The 15191-nt window shown below is 38.8% G+C and overlaps 4 protein-coding genes across 14 annotated transcripts; 2 read left to right on the top strand and 2 right to left on the bottom strand.

Annotated features, from left to right (window-relative positions):
- Nucleotides 1–519: 519 nt before the first annotated feature.
- On the bottom strand, nucleotides 520–2997 carry LOC135160071 (nuclear cap-binding protein subunit 3-like). Of its 3 annotated transcripts, none has more exons than XM_064116246.1 (4): nucleotides 2239–2997; nucleotides 1574–1974; nucleotides 1036–1496; nucleotides 520–773 (listed from the first exon to the last, which is right to left on the bottom strand). In XM_064116246.1, the coding sequence occupies exons 1-4, from the start codon at nucleotides 2891–2893 to the stop codon at nucleotides 650–652; spliced, it is 1641 nt and encodes a 546-aa protein (XP_063972316.1). In that variant the 5' UTR covers nucleotides 2894–2997; the 3' UTR covers nucleotides 520–649. The 3 variants fall into 3 exon arrangements, with proteins under 3 accessions (XP_063972316.1, XP_063972318.1, XP_063972317.1); XM_064116248.1 differs by having other exon boundaries at nucleotides 1036–1493; nucleotides 2239–2972; XM_064116247.1 differs by having other exon boundaries at nucleotides 520–770; nucleotides 2239–2972.
- Nucleotides 2998–3597: 600 nt separating this feature from the next.
- Nucleotides 3598–6217, bottom strand: LOC135160097 (uncharacterized). 3 transcript variants are annotated; one of them, XM_064116278.1, is made up of 5 exons: nucleotides 5782–6217; nucleotides 5492–5660; nucleotides 4713–4975; nucleotides 4404–4528; nucleotides 4141–4156 (listed from the first exon to the last, which is right to left on the bottom strand). In XM_064116278.1, the coding sequence occupies exons 1-4, from the start codon at nucleotides 5850–5852 to the stop codon at nucleotides 4519–4521; spliced, it is 513 nt and encodes a 170-aa protein (XP_063972348.1). In that variant the 5' UTR covers nucleotides 5853–6217; the 3' UTR covers nucleotides 4141–4156; nucleotides 4404–4518. The 3 variants fall into 3 exon arrangements, with proteins under 3 accessions (XP_063972349.1, XP_063972348.1, XP_063972350.1); XM_064116279.1 differs by lacking the exon at nucleotides 4404–4528 and having other exon boundaries at nucleotides 3598–4156; XM_064116280.1 differs by lacking the exons at nucleotides 4141–4156; nucleotides 4404–4528 and adding an exon at nucleotides 5085–5148 and having other exon boundaries at nucleotides 4804–4975.
- Nucleotides 5163–9743, top strand: LOC135160065 (glucose dehydrogenase [FAD, quinone]-like). 6 transcript variants are annotated; one of them, XM_064116240.1, is made up of 11 exons: nucleotides 5163–5233; nucleotides 6630–6804; nucleotides 6891–7090; nucleotides 7260–7371; nucleotides 7514–7755; nucleotides 7839–8009; nucleotides 8162–8315; nucleotides 8491–8651; nucleotides 8791–8968; nucleotides 9046–9250; nucleotides 9344–9743. In XM_064116240.1, the coding sequence occupies exons 2-11, from the start codon at nucleotides 6651–6653 to the stop codon at nucleotides 9534–9536; spliced, it is 1770 nt and encodes a 589-aa protein (XP_063972310.1). In that variant the 5' UTR covers nucleotides 5163–5233; nucleotides 6630–6650; the 3' UTR covers nucleotides 9537–9743. The 6 variants fall into 6 exon arrangements, with proteins under 6 accessions (XP_063972310.1, XP_063972304.1, XP_063972306.1 ...); XM_064116234.1 differs by lacking the exon at nucleotides 5163–5233 and adding an exon at nucleotides 6341–6487; XM_064116236.1 differs by lacking the exon at nucleotides 5163–5233 and adding an exon at nucleotides 6354–6487 and having other exon boundaries at nucleotides 6589–6804.
- Nucleotides 9744–10064: 321 nt separating this feature from the next.
- Nucleotides 10065–14040, top strand: LOC135160068 (solute carrier family 23 member 2). Of its 2 annotated transcripts, XM_064116243.1 has the most exons (11): nucleotides 10067–10386; nucleotides 11162–11284; nucleotides 11398–11555; nucleotides 11630–11962; nucleotides 12042–12162; nucleotides 12258–12513; nucleotides 12677–12964; nucleotides 13038–13117; nucleotides 13221–13362; nucleotides 13664–13796; nucleotides 13890–14040. In XM_064116243.1, exons 1-11 carry the CDS (start codon nucleotides 10369–10371, stop codon nucleotides 13984–13986), a joined length of 1749 nt encoding a protein of 582 aa, XP_063972313.1. In that variant the 5' UTR covers nucleotides 10067–10368; the 3' UTR covers nucleotides 13987–14040. The 2 variants fall into 2 exon arrangements, with proteins under 2 accessions (XP_063972314.1, XP_063972313.1); XM_064116244.1 differs by lacking the exon at nucleotides 11162–11284 and having other exon boundaries at nucleotides 10065–10386.
- Nucleotides 14041–15191: the final 1151 nt, after the last annotated feature.

The following is a 15191-nucleotide window of genomic DNA, read 5'->3' on the forward strand; positions in this document are numbered from 1 at the left end:
TGGTTATTCATTCAATTAGCGATCGCAATCAGCTCTTGAAGCCACTTGTCAAACATCATCCACGGATTTTTTATGACGAGGAACAATTACCTAGGCGATTATCAATTATTTTGATCCAGACAAAAATCGAAAGAATTCTACTAAATTGTTAAGAACCAATAGACAAGTTGATGGATCAATTGAAGAATTTTGTTTGTAAATTATTGATTATTTCTATCCCTTCAGAACATTAAAAAGTAAATCTATTGTTACTCAATGTGAATTGTAAATGTATTAAACAAGAAATCATTGTCAATTTACTGTAATGACGAGACAAAATTGCATTATTCAAAGTATTATTGTGCTAATTGAAATTAAAGTGGTTTTATTGACCAATTGAATTCAATACGTCTCCAAAATAAAATTTATTTCACCGGTGAAATCGACGGTTTCGAATGAATGAAGAACAAAACGATGATCCTGACATTTTTCCGAAGGAGTTGAGAAGATAATTAATAAAACAACAGGAACTGCATACAGTTATCATTCAATGTTCATCTCTTTTATTGTGCTTTCATCGTTATTCGTGAAAAAATCTCTCTCATTATGATTTTTATTTTCTTTAAACGTAGTATTTTTCCCTCGAGATAGGAAAAATCCGTATAAAAATTTAGCCAGAGTCACCTCTCCGCTTGTATTTCTCATTTTTCACCTCTATTCTGAGTGGAGATCTCTCTCTCTTCTGGTGGCCCAGTCGAGATCTCAAATCAGCTTTTAATTTGCCAGAATTGCTGCTGAAAAGCATAAACAATCGATTAATCAATCAACCGATGAGGGAATGAACAAAACGAATTCATAAATGCATAAAACATCGAAGTGATTAAATAACTGACTTATTGCTCAACAAATACACAAATTAATTCAATAGTTAATTAATATCTCAGGTGATTGATTCGCTTATTCATCAATGAATTAATCATTGAATAAATTAATTCGCCGTATGGATTTAACTAATTGATACGTTCACGTTCATGAATGATAAATTAATTTCCTCACCTATCAGCCTGTGAATTATCACTCTGACCCTTGACATTCAATCTCGCCCAGACAGTGGAAGCAACTCTGGGTTTGTATCTTGGAACGACCTTGATTACACTCCCCTTTGGCCCCTGGACCTCCTTCTCGGAGATGTCACTGTCACTGCTGCTGGACACTGACTCCTCCTCCTCCTCCTCATCCTTCTCGGCCTGTTCCTCTACCTCCTCCCACTCTCCTTCCTCCTTCTCTAAATCCACCACCTCATCCTCTTCGATTTCCCCGTCGTCGTCTACGATTTCCTCCACTTCTTCTTCTTCTTCTTCATCTTCTCCTTCTTCCTCATCCTCTTTCTGCCCGGTTTTTCTGGATCTGTATTTCTCCGGAGTGGTTGTCACAATCACCTGAATATCCTCTCGATAAATTGGTGCGGGTTTCTTTCGTCCCAGGCGCGACCGCAAATCTGTGCTTTCCTCCTGCTTCTGGAAATTTAATCGTTAGTGATGTCCTGTCAAACATAAAAAAAAAAATACCGACAAAATAAAACCTGAATGCTCACCTGTCTGGTCAACTGTTTGAGTTTCTTCTTCTTCACCTTCTCCTCCTCATCATCCGCATGCATTCTCATCCTGGGGATCTTGCTGCGCTTCGCCCACTCCTCCTCGCTGTCACTACCTTCGGAATTCTTGGAAGAGGTTGCCTCTGTCCTCATTTCTCTCGTTGGCTTCAATCCCAGTCTCTCCTTCACAGTGCCTCGTTCCGGTCGCTCTGATACGCCCCTCTTTATGTACATGTCTTCGACATCTTCGTGAGCCCCCCACTTCTCGGATAATTCACCCCACGGATTTTTCCCCATGTCCTTCTCCTCATTCTCCAATGTTTCACTCATTTTTCGGGGTTTCCCTGTTCTTATTTGTTTGTACTGTCTTTTTCTGGATTCTGTCAGTATTCCCCTCATCCCTGACAGAAAAAAATCATGATTGAATTTTCATTGAGAAAAAGTAAAAGATTGATAAAAAATATTTTGCAAAATAATATAAATTTAAATCAAGTTAAAAACTATTATCTCAACTAAATCGTGAGTATTTCTGAATCCATTACAAGTTCATAGAAATTCTCTACAAAAAGTTTCTGCGACATTTTCTGCTAAAGTTAATCATTATCGAGATAATTTAATTTTTAATAAAAGATCAGATTTGATCAGCCAAAAAAATGATCACTCACCTCCAAAATTGGGATTTCCATATTTCTTGTAGTACTCGCTTATCTTCTCAGCTCTCGGTTGCTTCTTGTCATTTCTAGTAGCGAACCTGAGAAAGATAGCCTTGGACTTGATGGAGTCAACCCCCTTCCGCCATACCCCTGGAGGGAGAGGGCATTCAATATCCTTCACATTTATGTCCTTGCTGTCATTGACTTCGTTCAAACTGTCTTCATGTGCGTTTCCCCCCTGCTCCTCGTCTTCTAGATGATCCGGAAGCCCAACAATCCTCTTGGAGAGACCCAGGAGGGCCCTGGCAGAAGAAATATTATCCAACCACACGACGTTGCATGAAACATCGTTGATCCACTCGATCGCTGCTGGTGGATATTGCTCAAAGTACTTGAAGACGTCTTTGGTGCTCATTTCCTCGGTTCCTCTCATGTGCAGGACATTGAGCCTTGTATGTTTGCTATTTTCGTTGTCTTCAACGACTCCCATACTGGAATACAACTCCTCATTCTGCATTCCTCTGTCACTCTCGCTAAGACCAAACCTTTTGGCCCTCTCCTGCATTTTCTTACGCTCCTCCTCACCGAATATATCAATTCCAGTGGTGAATGTACCCGCTTTGTTCCCATGTCGAGTCTCTACAACAAAATTTTCATCCTCAATCATATCATCGTCACTGTCAACAATTATTCCGACATCTTCGACGCTGTACTCCTCCGGGGGTGTCGTCTCTACTTCCACGAGATCGTCCGCGCGTGCTACGCACGCGCCATCTTTTCCAAATCATAAGAATTGAAAACTCTAGAAAATGAATGCTCTTATTCTATCTTCGAAGTTAAAATTAAAACTCATGGAAAAAGACAATTGGGAAAATCTTAATATATTTCGATTGCTCTAAGATTGCATATACTATACAGTGCGAGGCAGCATACGGTATACAGAATCGAGAACATTTCCGCAAATTCGAGATTTAGCTATAATAGCGACAGCAATCAGTCAAGTCAGGAAGAGGGCGTTCTTAGTCTCATAATAATCTAATCTAATAATTAAAGATTTTCTAATTATTTGTGAACATCAAATTATGCGATTGAGATTATTTATTCCCTTCACATAACCAAGAACATCGCTGCTTGCGAATTTTTTTTCGTGAGTAGTAGTGCAGGAGACATTGTTGCCGCACTAAGGTGTATACCTGCGACTTACAACCGTAGGGAAGGTTCAAACTGAATGTCTGCAAAAAAATCGCGTTTTAAATTTTTATTAATGAAACCATTAACTCCAAACCTATGCCACTTGCGTTCAATAAACATTTACAGGAGTGGGACGGATTTTGAAATGAAAACAAAAATAATGTTCCAACAATTATAATTGACATTACAACATATGTTAAGAACTATGAACAAACATTAACATGAATACATCCTTTGTATCACTTATCTGTGATTCCGGAGAGCTTTATCTACTTTAATCATAAAATTAATTAGTCTTCAGTTTTCTCTGTTATATATAAAAAATACAAATGTTTAGTAATACTTTTTCTTCAAAAACAGGGCCATATATTGAAATAAATTCTGAATAAATACTAATGTTCATGAATAGATTATTATAATTCCATCTGTTTTGGTTGTTAAAGCTAAATGAGTATTAACCTTACTGCTATGAAGTTGGCAGTCTTTAAAAGTAAAAAATCAAATTCTTAAAGAGCTCAAGCTTGTCAATGTTTCATTTTTGTGTAAAAAAATAACAGTATTAAACTTGTTATAGAATTCAATTTTTGCGTAAAAAAATAACAGTGTTAAACTTGTTATAGAACTCAATTTTTGTGTGAAAAAATAACAGTTTAGAACTTGTTATAGAAAAAATTTTCAATTTTGCAATTGAACTTCCAGAGTAAATAGCCCGTCATTAAAGCTATTCAGCTTTCAGTTTCTGAAACAAAAAAGATTATCTGTTCTTAATAACTGTTTAATGAATGATTCAATGCATTTTCATTTATATTTCCATAGAAAATTTTTTTTTATTAATGTTCTAATGAAAATATTATACTGAATTCTGCTTGAAACTAAGCCAACATTAGATGAAAATATTGCAATATTCTCTTGCATTGAAGGGAGAATAGTGAAAAATTAAAAGTAATTAAATTTGGATAACCATAACCATTAATAAAAAAAAGTACCTTATTCGCGACGTCCATCGCCTCTCCAGATGCAGATTCAGCTGCCCCTCGTTTGAGAATGAGAGGAGGTGCTTCGACAGCATCATCCAACTCATCTTCATTGAGGGCTACATCCTCAGTCAGGACTGCAATGTCATCCATGCTGTTAATATTCAGAACAAAACCATCCCCACGACAATCAACTCGACCTTTAATGGTCATTTTGATTCCCTCGATGAAATCTTCTCTCGGGATGTATGTTACCACATGAATGGTCATGCGATGAACCCTTGTACAAAACATGCCAGATCCATAACTCGAACCACTTACCGTGGTAATGCTTCTGAATGGCTCTTTGAGCCATCCAGTGATCTGGACTGGCCCGCGAGCAGCACAAACGTTCTCCATCTCAATTTTTTATATGAGATGACCTTCGACCTTCCATTGTCAGCTCCATTCGTAATGTTAAATGTGCCAAAGATGTCGAAAGTGCTCCTACGTGCAAATTGAAATTCTTTGTCGCTCACAGTGTCCGTTGATCGCCGATACTGTGGATTGGCCGCTTTAATAATCCCTCCAGTGATTTTTATTATCTAAAAAGTAAAATTTCAAATTTTTCATATATTCTCATAGATATTCATACAGATATTCGCATAGATATTCATATAGATATTCATTTTGTTTCCAAAACAGAAAACTGACCTAGAAAACTGAACTGGGCATTTATGTTATTTATTCGTTGATATTTTTTTTCCCTCAAGGTTCCCTACAAATAAATAACGTACGTTCTTACGTTCATTTGTTTGCAACGAACCTATCGGGAAATATTCGATAATTTCGGAGCTCTTGTGGTATTATTCGCGATAATTTTTTCATAATTCTGCGGGTAGGCTATATATAAAAAAAACAAACGATAACTTAACCAAATAAACCTCTCTTCATTTCATGGCACAATTCTCTTTGCCGAAATTTGGATAGGAAAAATAATCTCCTGAATACCACTCGAGCTTCAACATTATCGAGTATTTCCCTCTAGGTTCCCTACCACTCTTGTGGTATTATATGTGACAATTTCACTTTTTTTCTTTTTGAATGGAAATCACCTGTACCTGATACATCTTGATCTCATCCTTGTATTTGAGAGCATCATCCCCCGAGCAAAGTATGCGAACCCTTCTGCCATCATTGTTATTTAAAATGCACTTGTAAATCCACTTAGATGGAGACTTTGGCAACTCTCTCAGGCCTTCAATGCAGTCGACGTAGCCGATGATTTTCCTAAGAAAAAAAAAATGAAATTACTCTCCGAACACGTGTCAATGATAGGTTATGATGATTGAATGCATAATAAATTTTTGAAATATGTTCATTTTTTAAAAATAATAATAGGAATACTTACATGAGTGTAGCTGCAACATTGAAATGATCAATGGCTCTGTTGGTCGTATATTTAATAGGTGGAGATGTCATGATGTTTCACGATTATAAATTATCTCCTTTTTATAATAGGATAAAAACACTCAAACACGTTGCCAAATGTGATGGTTTTTACCGGTTCATTTGTTCCAGCCCAATGTGCGACTAATATAATCGACAGATGTCGCTTCGGTTTCTGTCTTACGCTTACGCATTTTCGAGATATTTCTTCGAGAAATATCGATATCGATCTGTACACGGGTCTCCTTTTTATAATAGGATCTGCTCCTCCATATTCTTTGTTATGCAACAACACAGTTAAAATATCTTAACTGTTTTCGCTCGATTTATTCAATCATTTTTTTCTAATTATCTAAATAATGAGAGACTGCACCATATTACTCAAACACAAACAACTGAAGAGGTTAGGAAGTCGCTGAAAATGTAGAATCCTATTTTCTCGACAAATGGCGATGAAACATTTGATAAATAATGATAATCATTTATTAAATGTTTAATTTTCATTACTAGAACCATTACCAGAATTTTATTGATAATTTTTTATGTTAAGAATTGAACAATTAATTTTTCTATCCAATTATCCATAAAGATATGGCTGCCTACAACCAATTGAGATAGAGGTTATGTCTTTTCAAATTCATAAGTCCTCTTCAGGGATGTCATTCAGGGTAATTACAACCTGAATGGTATTATTTAGCATCAATAATCTGTAAATTTATCAGTGAATTGGTCTCTTATAAAGATATCCTCACTGATCCTTTCATTCCAGTTTAAAAAAATGGACAGAAATGAAAAATTATCATGATTCAGTGCTGGAATGCTGCATGGACCATGGACTCCCTCACCAAACGGATTGCTTTTCTGATATTTCCAGTCCTCGCATTTTTATTCTGCCGATTTCTGGAGATTTCCCATCAGATAAATGTTTATTTCGACTCAGTCTACACTGATGTATCGCACAAAAAAATCTACGATTTCATTATTGGTAATATTTTTAATTTTACAATAGTTGAACTGTCGCCTTGAATCAGTTAATTGTACGTTGATAATGAACTTTGTTTGATCATTCAGTTGGCGCTGGAAGTGCAGGATCGATAGTCGCAGCTAAACTAATAGATGCTGGATCAAAAGTTCTACTCGTGGAAGCTGGAGGTCCACCACCACCATTTGCTGACATTCCTGCTTTATCACCGATGTTGCAGCAAAGCCCCTACGATTGGCAGTTCAAAACAGTTCCTCAAGTCCACGCCTGCAAGGGTTTGATGAATAATGTAAGCAATCGACATGTCTGTCCTTGGGGGAATATTTGTCGATGCAAATGGCATTGTTCATGGCATGTTCAAGAATAAACAATATGAAGTCTCTAGCCTTTTGAAAAATTCATAAAATAATAAGCACGTTTGCTTTATCACCTTCATTAATTATTTTTCATCGTATTAGGTGAGTAATTGGCCTAGGGGAAAGGTACTGGGGGGCTCCAGTAGACTCAACAGCATGGCGTATGTTGAAGGACATCCAGGAGACTATCGAGACTGGTTTCCCGATTATAATGGTAAAAATTCATAAATAATTGCATCAACAATTTGAAGATTTTGTGACTATTTTCTGAGAATTAAGAGGAATTCTTGAGAAGTATTCGGTTTTTATTATGTATTTTCCATGAAGAGGCAAAAATTTTGACTTTTTTAAACTAGAGTTTAAGATTGAGGAATTATTCATCCCTGAGACACTCAGGTGGACCTCTACCCTTGCTGATGCTATCTTAGGAGGAGTTTCAGAATTGTCTACCACGAAAAAATATAAAAATCGTTTGAATGATTTCAAGAGAGTGCCTGTGGTGACGAAGAATGGAGCTCGATGGAGTACTGATAAGTTACTCACGAAGGAGAGGCGCGGGAAAGGACTGGAAGTGGTAACTCATGCACAAGTTGAAAAGGTGATTAACATTGTGCAATAATCAGTTTTTAATTGTTGGCTGTAAAAAATAATGTCTGGAGTCTGGTTTTCGGCTTTATCCAGATAATTTTGGGCGTGAATAGTCAGGCTCGAGGAGTATTATTCCGAAAACATGGTAGAGAATATGTTGTGAAGGCTGAGGTTGGAGTAATTGTTAGTGCTGGAGCTGTTGGAACCCCTAAACTGTTGATGCTGTCTGGAATTGGACCCAGAAATCATCTCGAAGAATTAAAGGTAAAGAGGTTTTGTGTCTTAGTTCGGAAATTAATCAAATTTATTTAATGAATAGAGTTCAATCTATTGCATAATTCACTACAGATTTGAATTCGAGTAAATTAGTTTAATTGAATTTTAAACTTAATTTGATTTTTTTAATCTGATTACAGATCAATGTTATCCATGATCTACCAGTGGGTGAAAATTTAACCGATCATGTGCTCACAGGAATTGATTTAGTTACCCTGAACGCTACTCTATCAGTTAGTATGACTGAATTACTGAAGCCAACATCAGCTTTGCGATATTTCCTCTCCGGAGAAGGTGAAAAAGCATTTTTTATCCATTATTTATCGCCCGTATAAGAATTTAAACAAATAACATTTCAGTTGGCGATGCCTCGAGTCTTTGATAAATGAAATTCGTACGAATGGATTGAAGAACATTTCATGTGAAGATTTAGTTTTATTATTTGAAGTATTTTCATTATTTATGGCAGGACCATGGACATCCACCGGACTGGAAGTCGTGGGAACTCTCCACACAAAGTCAATAAATAATCTGAATAACAATCCAGACGTTCAGCTGATGGTAATGCCAGTGGGAATATCGCAAGATAATGGTGCATTGCTGAGAAAGTATATGGGAGTCTCTGACGAGGTAAATCCTTGGACATAAATGAATGAAAAATTGATTTTATTACTATTTTGTCTTTAAATAGCTCAAAATAACTACCAAACCTTTTGGAGAATGGCATTTCTCCTGGGGAAATGCGAATTGAAATCAATTTTGTCATCAGGTTTTTTACAAATACTTCAGCCCTCTGGCACACAAAACGGGAATAACTCTAGCACCAGTTCTGCTTCATCCAAAAAGTACTGGACACGTCAAACTCAGAAGCAAAAATCCCGAGGATGATCCTCTGATAAATCCTAATTATTTATCGCACCAGCAAGACGTTGTTACGTTGATAGACGGTAATGAGACTGAAATACCATTATGAATCTGGCGAGTAGTTTAAATATCATATTTCCTTTACTATTGCCCTTTGAAGGTCTGAAATTTGTCGAGGAATTAGTGAGTACAGAAGCAATGAAGGCTCTGGGAGCTGAGGTGAACAGGAGAAAATTCCCAGGCTGTGAGGGATACGAGTTCGGTGAAAGGAATTATTGGGAATGTTACGTTCGTCATTTAACGTTGACGTCTTATCATCCTGCTGGCACTTGCAGCATTGGAAAAGTTGTTGACAAGAATTTCAGGTAATTTATGTACTCTGACTTGGCTGTTTTACTTCCGAAATTTCTATTTCATTTTCAAAAGAAAAGAGTGAACATTTGGTTGAATATCCGCAGGGTCTATCACACGAAGAATTTGTACGTCGTGGATACGTCGGTGCTTCCGAGGCTGCCCAGTGGTAATATCAACGCAGCTGTTATGAAGCTGGCTAGCAAGGCTGCGAAAATCCTGAGCGATTTGAGGAGATCGAGACGTGTCGATCAGTGTCACATTGATGATTTTATAAATTTCGTATTTTTAGGAAAATAGGAAAATTTGAAACAAAAAATTTGAAATTGCTTTGATGATCTCAGGGTGACATCACAGAGTCAGCAATAATGTTAGCAGTGACGGGAAATTCGAAAATTACTGGTAATTAATTTTTGGCTGTGGAGGTTGGGGACATCCCATCTCAATTTTTCCTGTAAAACATATATTTGGATATTTGTCCGGAAATAAAATGTACCACACCGACTATGATTACATGACTCATTCTCATTATTCACACTTCCAAAGACAATGTCCCAGCCAATAAATCTCATTTTTTTCATCGTCTTATCTGAGGAATCCATCTCATTAACGATTCACCACCTCTTCATTAACTTCTAACGATCTTCCCCACCTCTTCAACGACTTCTAAATTCTTCAGGAGTTAAATGAATCAAGAGTGAACAATTATCGCTGAAAATTGTCAACTTTATGTATTAATATCTGGTGATGAATAAAAATAGAAAAAAATGAAAATGTGGACAATCCAATATGAAATAGCTCGCACGTGTTGCTCGGCTGTCCCATTATTGTGTAGGTAAAACTCGTGTTGGCATCGCTCTTCTGTCTGTTGTGCTTTTCTTGGCGAGGGATTAAGACGTTCGCTCATCGGCTCCTCAATTGTCGTTAATTTCCGTCAATTGGACCAAAATAAACAACAAAAAGTATTAAATCCCTCGACTCGAAAGGAACACTCGCACTTCAATGAAAATTCCTTCTGTCCATTCCATTTTTCGCTACATTAAATTTAATTAAATTTCGTGAAATAAATCGACTAATAAATTCATCGAGTGAAATTTAAACGTGAGTGCAAGTGAAACAATCAGTGCGAACAATGGAATTAACCGAAATTGTGAGTAACTATGGTCAATAGTTTTGAATTAAAACTACGCGCATTCTATTCACATCAAGGTCATGGTATCTAATTAATTAAAAATTACAATAAGGGAGGAATCTATTGCGACACATTCTTTAATGGGCGATCGGGTTCGGATTTTATACCAGATTACATTACGTAATTAATTGGCAGACATTGAATATCACTGGTATGGATATACTTTTAACTACAAGTGAATTAAACATGAATTTTTTCAGATCATTTTGAGAGATTTTTATGAGGGATTGTCTTGAATTCATTGCCAAGGTTAATTTTTATATCTTTGTCTGTTAAATCTTCGGTTTGAAGAATCGAGCTGCGTAAATTCTAATTGATGAAGGATCATTGCGAGGAAAGACAATGCAGTTCGTTCGGTTCTTTTTACTTCACTGGAATTAATTTTTCTACGTGAAATTTAATGATGAACAAGTTACTGAATAAAAATCGTATTCCATTCCGATGTCATTTACTGAGGATTCAATTTTTTAGATTATTATTTACTATTGGTTCTGATTTTTAAATTTTGTTGGGGGTTTTATCGTGCGTCCGAGGACAAAAATTGGAAATTTTGGAAATATCGAGGCACAATTGTTGTTGAAGGACTATTGTTCGTTACCATTGTATTTTACGTATCTATTTTTCCCCCGATAATTTCAATTCTTATCACCAATAATGACTTGCTATGTATACAAACAGCGTTTATACCTTGGAATTTGAAAGTCATAACAATAAAGTGCTTTAATTATTTTAGTCAATGGGAAATCACGAGGAGGTGAATAAGTCCGAGGAAATTAAAAAATCTAGAAATCCAGACTTGACGTACGGAATTGATGATGTCCCCCCGTGGTATTTGTGCCTTTTTATGGCAGTTCAGGTGAATGAAATCCGAAATTTTTTTAATCTAAAGATTCTATCCGCCGATAAGATAACGTTTCAAAAAATATTTCCATACCAGAATGAATTTGAAGTTGAATTCACGATTTACAGCACTACTTGACAATGATAGGCGCCATCGTCTCGATTCCTTTTATCCTGACTCCTGCTTTGTGCATGGCCGAGAATGACCCCTCACGAAGCTACATCATCTCGACGATGATTTTCGTCACAGGGCTCGTGACACTCGCCCAGACCATCTTCGGATGCAGGCAATTTTCTCAATTATGTTTTTGACAGGATAATCTTGTGGTACAGTATTTTAGTTGAATTTTGTATCATTCAGACTTCCACTCGTTCAGGGTGGGACTATATCGTTCCTCGTGCCGACCCTCGCGATTCTGAACTTGCCGCAGTGGAAATGCCCCCCGGAATCTGAGCTGTCAGCCATGAGCTCCGAGGACCGCACCGAGCTGTGGCAGATCCGGATGCGAGAGTTGTCCGGGGCAATCGCGGTCTCCGCCTTGTTTCAAGTTTTCATCGGGTTCTTCGGTATCGTCGGGGACTTGCTCAAGTTTATTACACCGTTGACCATCACCCCGACAGTAGCTCTAGTTGGACTGTCCTTATTTGAGAACGCAGCGGAGACGGCTTCGCAGCACTGGGGCATCGCCGCGGGGTAAAGGCCATTCCTTAAATACGATCATCATCATCAGGGGACCGTCCTCAACAAAAAAAAACTCAAATTGCATTTTTAGGACCATTTTGATGCTCACTCTTTACTCGCAGCTGTTGGTGGAGGTGAGATGCCCTTTCGTCGTATACAAGAAGGGCGAGGGTTTGAAAATCATCTGGTTTTATCTCTTCAAACTCTTTCCAGTGAGAAGATTTTCCTCTTTTATTATTGAAGTATTTTTTAAAGTCAGCTCTCGGCCATTTTCGAATATTCATTTCAATTTTCGAGATCACTCCAGGTCTTGCTGACAATTGTCGTCATGTGGATCATCTGCGGAATTCTGACCATCACTGACACTCTACCGTCCGGTCATCCCGGTCGCACAGACACGAAAATCAGAATTATCAACGATTCACCCTGGTTCCGTGTGCCGTATCCGGGGCAGTGGGGTATGCCCACTGTCTCGTTGTCTGGAGTCCTGGGGATGCTCGCTGGGGTACTCGCCTGCACCGTTGAGTCCATCAGTTACTATCCAACGACTTCGCGAATGTGTGGCGAGTACTACTTAGAGATAAGGCTTTAATCGCATTTTAATATTTTGCAACCCTTATTGTTCATGATTTCCTTTCAGTTTTTCTAGAATTTTTTAAATGACGAATCAATCGAATTCCCCGAATTCTTCAGCGAGTACAATTTCACTGATTGGCGGTTTTATAGGAGCTCCACCACCTCCTGTTCACGCAATCAACCGTGGAATCGCCTTCGAGGGCTTGGGAACAGTCCTCGCGGGACTCTGGGGCAGTGGAAACGGTACCAACACCTTTGGCGAGAACGTGGGAACCATCGGCGTGACTAAAGTCGGCAGCCGCCGGGTCATCCAGTGGGCCTGTATTCTCATGATTCTCCAGGGGCTCATCAGTAAATTCGGAGCGGTCTTCATCATCATCCCCGAGCCTATCGTTGGAGGGATATTCTGCGTTATGTTCGGGATCATCTGCGCTTTTGGTAAATTTTGAAAAATATTCGGGATTTCCACTCCTTGGATTTTGACCACTGGTCCATTTTCCATTCTTCACAGGTCTATCTGCATTACAATACGTGGACTTGAATTCCTCGAGGAACCTCTACATCCTCGGCTTTTCAATATTCTTCCCCATGGTAAGACGTAAAATACAAAGTAAAGGACGAAAAAAAATCACGAGTGCTTCTGGAGATAAAATCCGACGATTGCACGTGCCATTAACTTTCATTGGCTCTTCAGGTACTCTCTAAATGGATGATTAAAAATCCAAATGTCATTCAGACCGGCAATGAGGTAGCAGATGGTGTGATAACTGTGCTACTTAGCACGACAATTCTTGTTGGAGGTGTAACCGGCTGTGTACTCGATAATTTTATTCCAGGTGAGGTATTCTCGACTCGAACTTTTGTTACTTCCCAAGAATATCCTCGCGGGTATCGAATATTTTCGTAAATAGACATGACCGAGACGAATCCAAGAATTTTTCTTAGAGTTTCTTTCCTTTACTAAAAAAATCCCGTTTTCCTCAAACACTTTCCTTACATAAAAAGTTAAGAATTTTCCTTGGAATTTGTTTTCTTATCTAACAGTTTGTAAGATTTCCTAAATGGGGGCTGGCAAAATCGACGACTCATATTACAATTAGAGTAATAATTATAATAATTCAATACGGGACGGTTCAGGAACATCTGAGGAACGGGGACTGGATAAATGGGCGAACGAGATGGCTCTGAATATCGACGCAGCTGAGGACGAGGGCGGAGAGGCAGAGTACAACACCTTCGATTTTCCCATCGGAATGAAATTACTGCGAAGGTACGATAATGACAAAAAATAAGGCCCCAAATTAATGGGGATAAAACAAATTGTTATCAACACCCTTTCAATTTCAATCATCTGGTCTTCCAGGTGGAGGTGGACGTCTTACCTGCCCTTTTCCCCCACCTACAGACCCCGACCCAGCGCCTGTCGGCGCAAAAAGGCAGCTTACAACGTCGAGGGATGAATGAAATGAGTGAAAAACCGGAATTTCTTGAATAAATAATTTCTTTCTGTACAATTCAGTATCTACAATTCAATGATAATCCTCATGCAGCTCCAAAGAACCGCCACAAAAACGTCTCCGAAAGAATCTGGTTGAATCAACTTTTTGAACACGAAACAATATTTTTTTTTCATTTACCTGCAGACGTCCTTTAGAATTTTTCCCTGAAGACGACTCCTCATCGCGAATTACGTGAATGATGCCCATATTTTTCCCGTGGACGGATCCAGTGCTCATAAAAATCCGTGACCAGCGACTACCGCTGGGATGAAGCCCTCTCTTCCATCCCTGGACCTTACCCAAAACCAGTCCTGTGTGGAGTCGCTGAGGAGGGCGACGACGTCCCCTTTGGAGACTGCGATGGAGTCCTTTTCGTGTGGTGTGTAGTCGTTGTGGATGACCAGGAGGGTCTGTCGAGGGCCGGCTTTTTTAGCGTTGGCCGCTGCTCTGAGGTACAGGCGGTCGACGCTCCGCTCACCGCAGGCCGACACTGCGGTCCGAGAACCGCGTCGTCGTCGCGACGTCCGGACACCGCACTCCGATCTGATATCGCGGAGCTTCTCGGTGTCTGTCATGTTGCCTGGGGGAATAGGGATAACAACACTAGGTATTGCTAGCTTTCCGAATGGAAATTAATCTTCATTAATTCAATAACGAAGTGGTAAACCAGAATGAATTAATTTATCTTAGTTTACGATTTCGTTGTAACATTTATTTTTCACTCAAAAAATTCATCAATCAATTTATGAATAGTCCCCGCCCCAGGAGATGCGATACGTTTCATTTCCTGTCCCTTTACCGAATAAAAAAAAAGGTGATAAGATATGAGTTTATTTACCCAACGGCCTAGGGAACACGTCATTCGTGTTTTCCCAACAAGGCCCTCGTGTGGGCTGGGGCAGGATGCCCAAAGGAAGGCAAGCCGAGTAGCCCACATAGCCCTCCTGTCCGTGGGGCGTCTGCACATACAGCCAGGCTTGATTCTTAAAAACAGCGTTAACTACTGTGCCCAACGGTAACGCTATCTCGTCCTGAATTCCTCCCTGTGTCTGATACAACATGGACGTGAAGGATATCACCACTGGGATGTTCGCTGGCTTCTCTATCGATGCCTGCATGAATTACGTAATACAATCCTTGATCCGTTAGCTCAATTAATCACTCAG

Source organism: Diachasmimorpha longicaudata, chromosome 3, assembly GCF_034640455.1.
Source record: "Diachasmimorpha longicaudata isolate KC_UGA_2023 chromosome 3, iyDiaLong2, whole genome shotgun sequence".
NCBI lineage: Eukaryota > Metazoa > Arthropoda > Insecta > Hymenoptera > Braconidae > Diachasmimorpha > Diachasmimorpha longicaudata.

Coding starts and splice junctions, on each gene's coding strand:
- LOC135160097 (XM_064116278.1), bottom strand. CDS start 5,852: ATGACATCTCCACCTATTAAATATACGACCAACAGAGCCATTGATCAT. Junction 5,661..5,781: donor AATGTTGCAGCTACACTCAT/GTAAGTATTCCT, acceptor TTTTTTTCTTAG/GAAAATCATCGGCTACGTCG. Junction 4,976..5,491: donor ATGAGATCAAGATGTATCAG/GTACAGGTGATT, acceptor TTTACTTTTTAG/ATAATAAAAATCACTGGAGG.
- LOC135160068 (XM_064116243.1), top strand. Junction 11,556..11,629: donor CAGACCATCTTCGGATGCAG/GCAATTTTCTCA, acceptor TGTATCATTCAG/ACTTCCACTCGTTCAGGGTG. Junction 11,963..12,041: donor CACTGGGGCATCGCCGCGGG/GTAAAGGCCATT, acceptor TTGCATTTTTAG/GACCATTTTGATGCTCACTC.
- LOC135160071 (XM_064116246.1), bottom strand. CDS start 2,893: ATGATTGAGGATGAAAATTTTGTTGTAGAGACTCGACATGGGAACAAA. Junction 1,497..1,573: donor TCAAACAGTTGACCAGACAG/GTGAGCATTCAG, acceptor TTAAATTTCCAG/AAGCAGGAGGAAAGCACAGA. Junction 774..1,035: donor GATAATTCACAGGCTGATAG/GTGAGGAAATTA, acceptor TATGCTTTTCAG/CAGCAATTCTGGCAAATTAA.
- LOC135160065 (XM_064116234.1), top strand. CDS start 6,443: ATGTCTTTTCAAATTCATAAGTCCTCTTCAGGGATGTCATTCAGG. Junction 8,316..8,490: donor ATATTTCCTCTCCGGAGAAG/GTGAAAAAGCAT, acceptor TATTTATGGCAG/GACCATGGACATCCACCGGA. Junction 8,652..8,790: donor ATATGGGAGTCTCTGACGAG/GTAAATCCTTGG, acceptor TTTTGTCATCAG/GTTTTTTACAAATACTTCAG.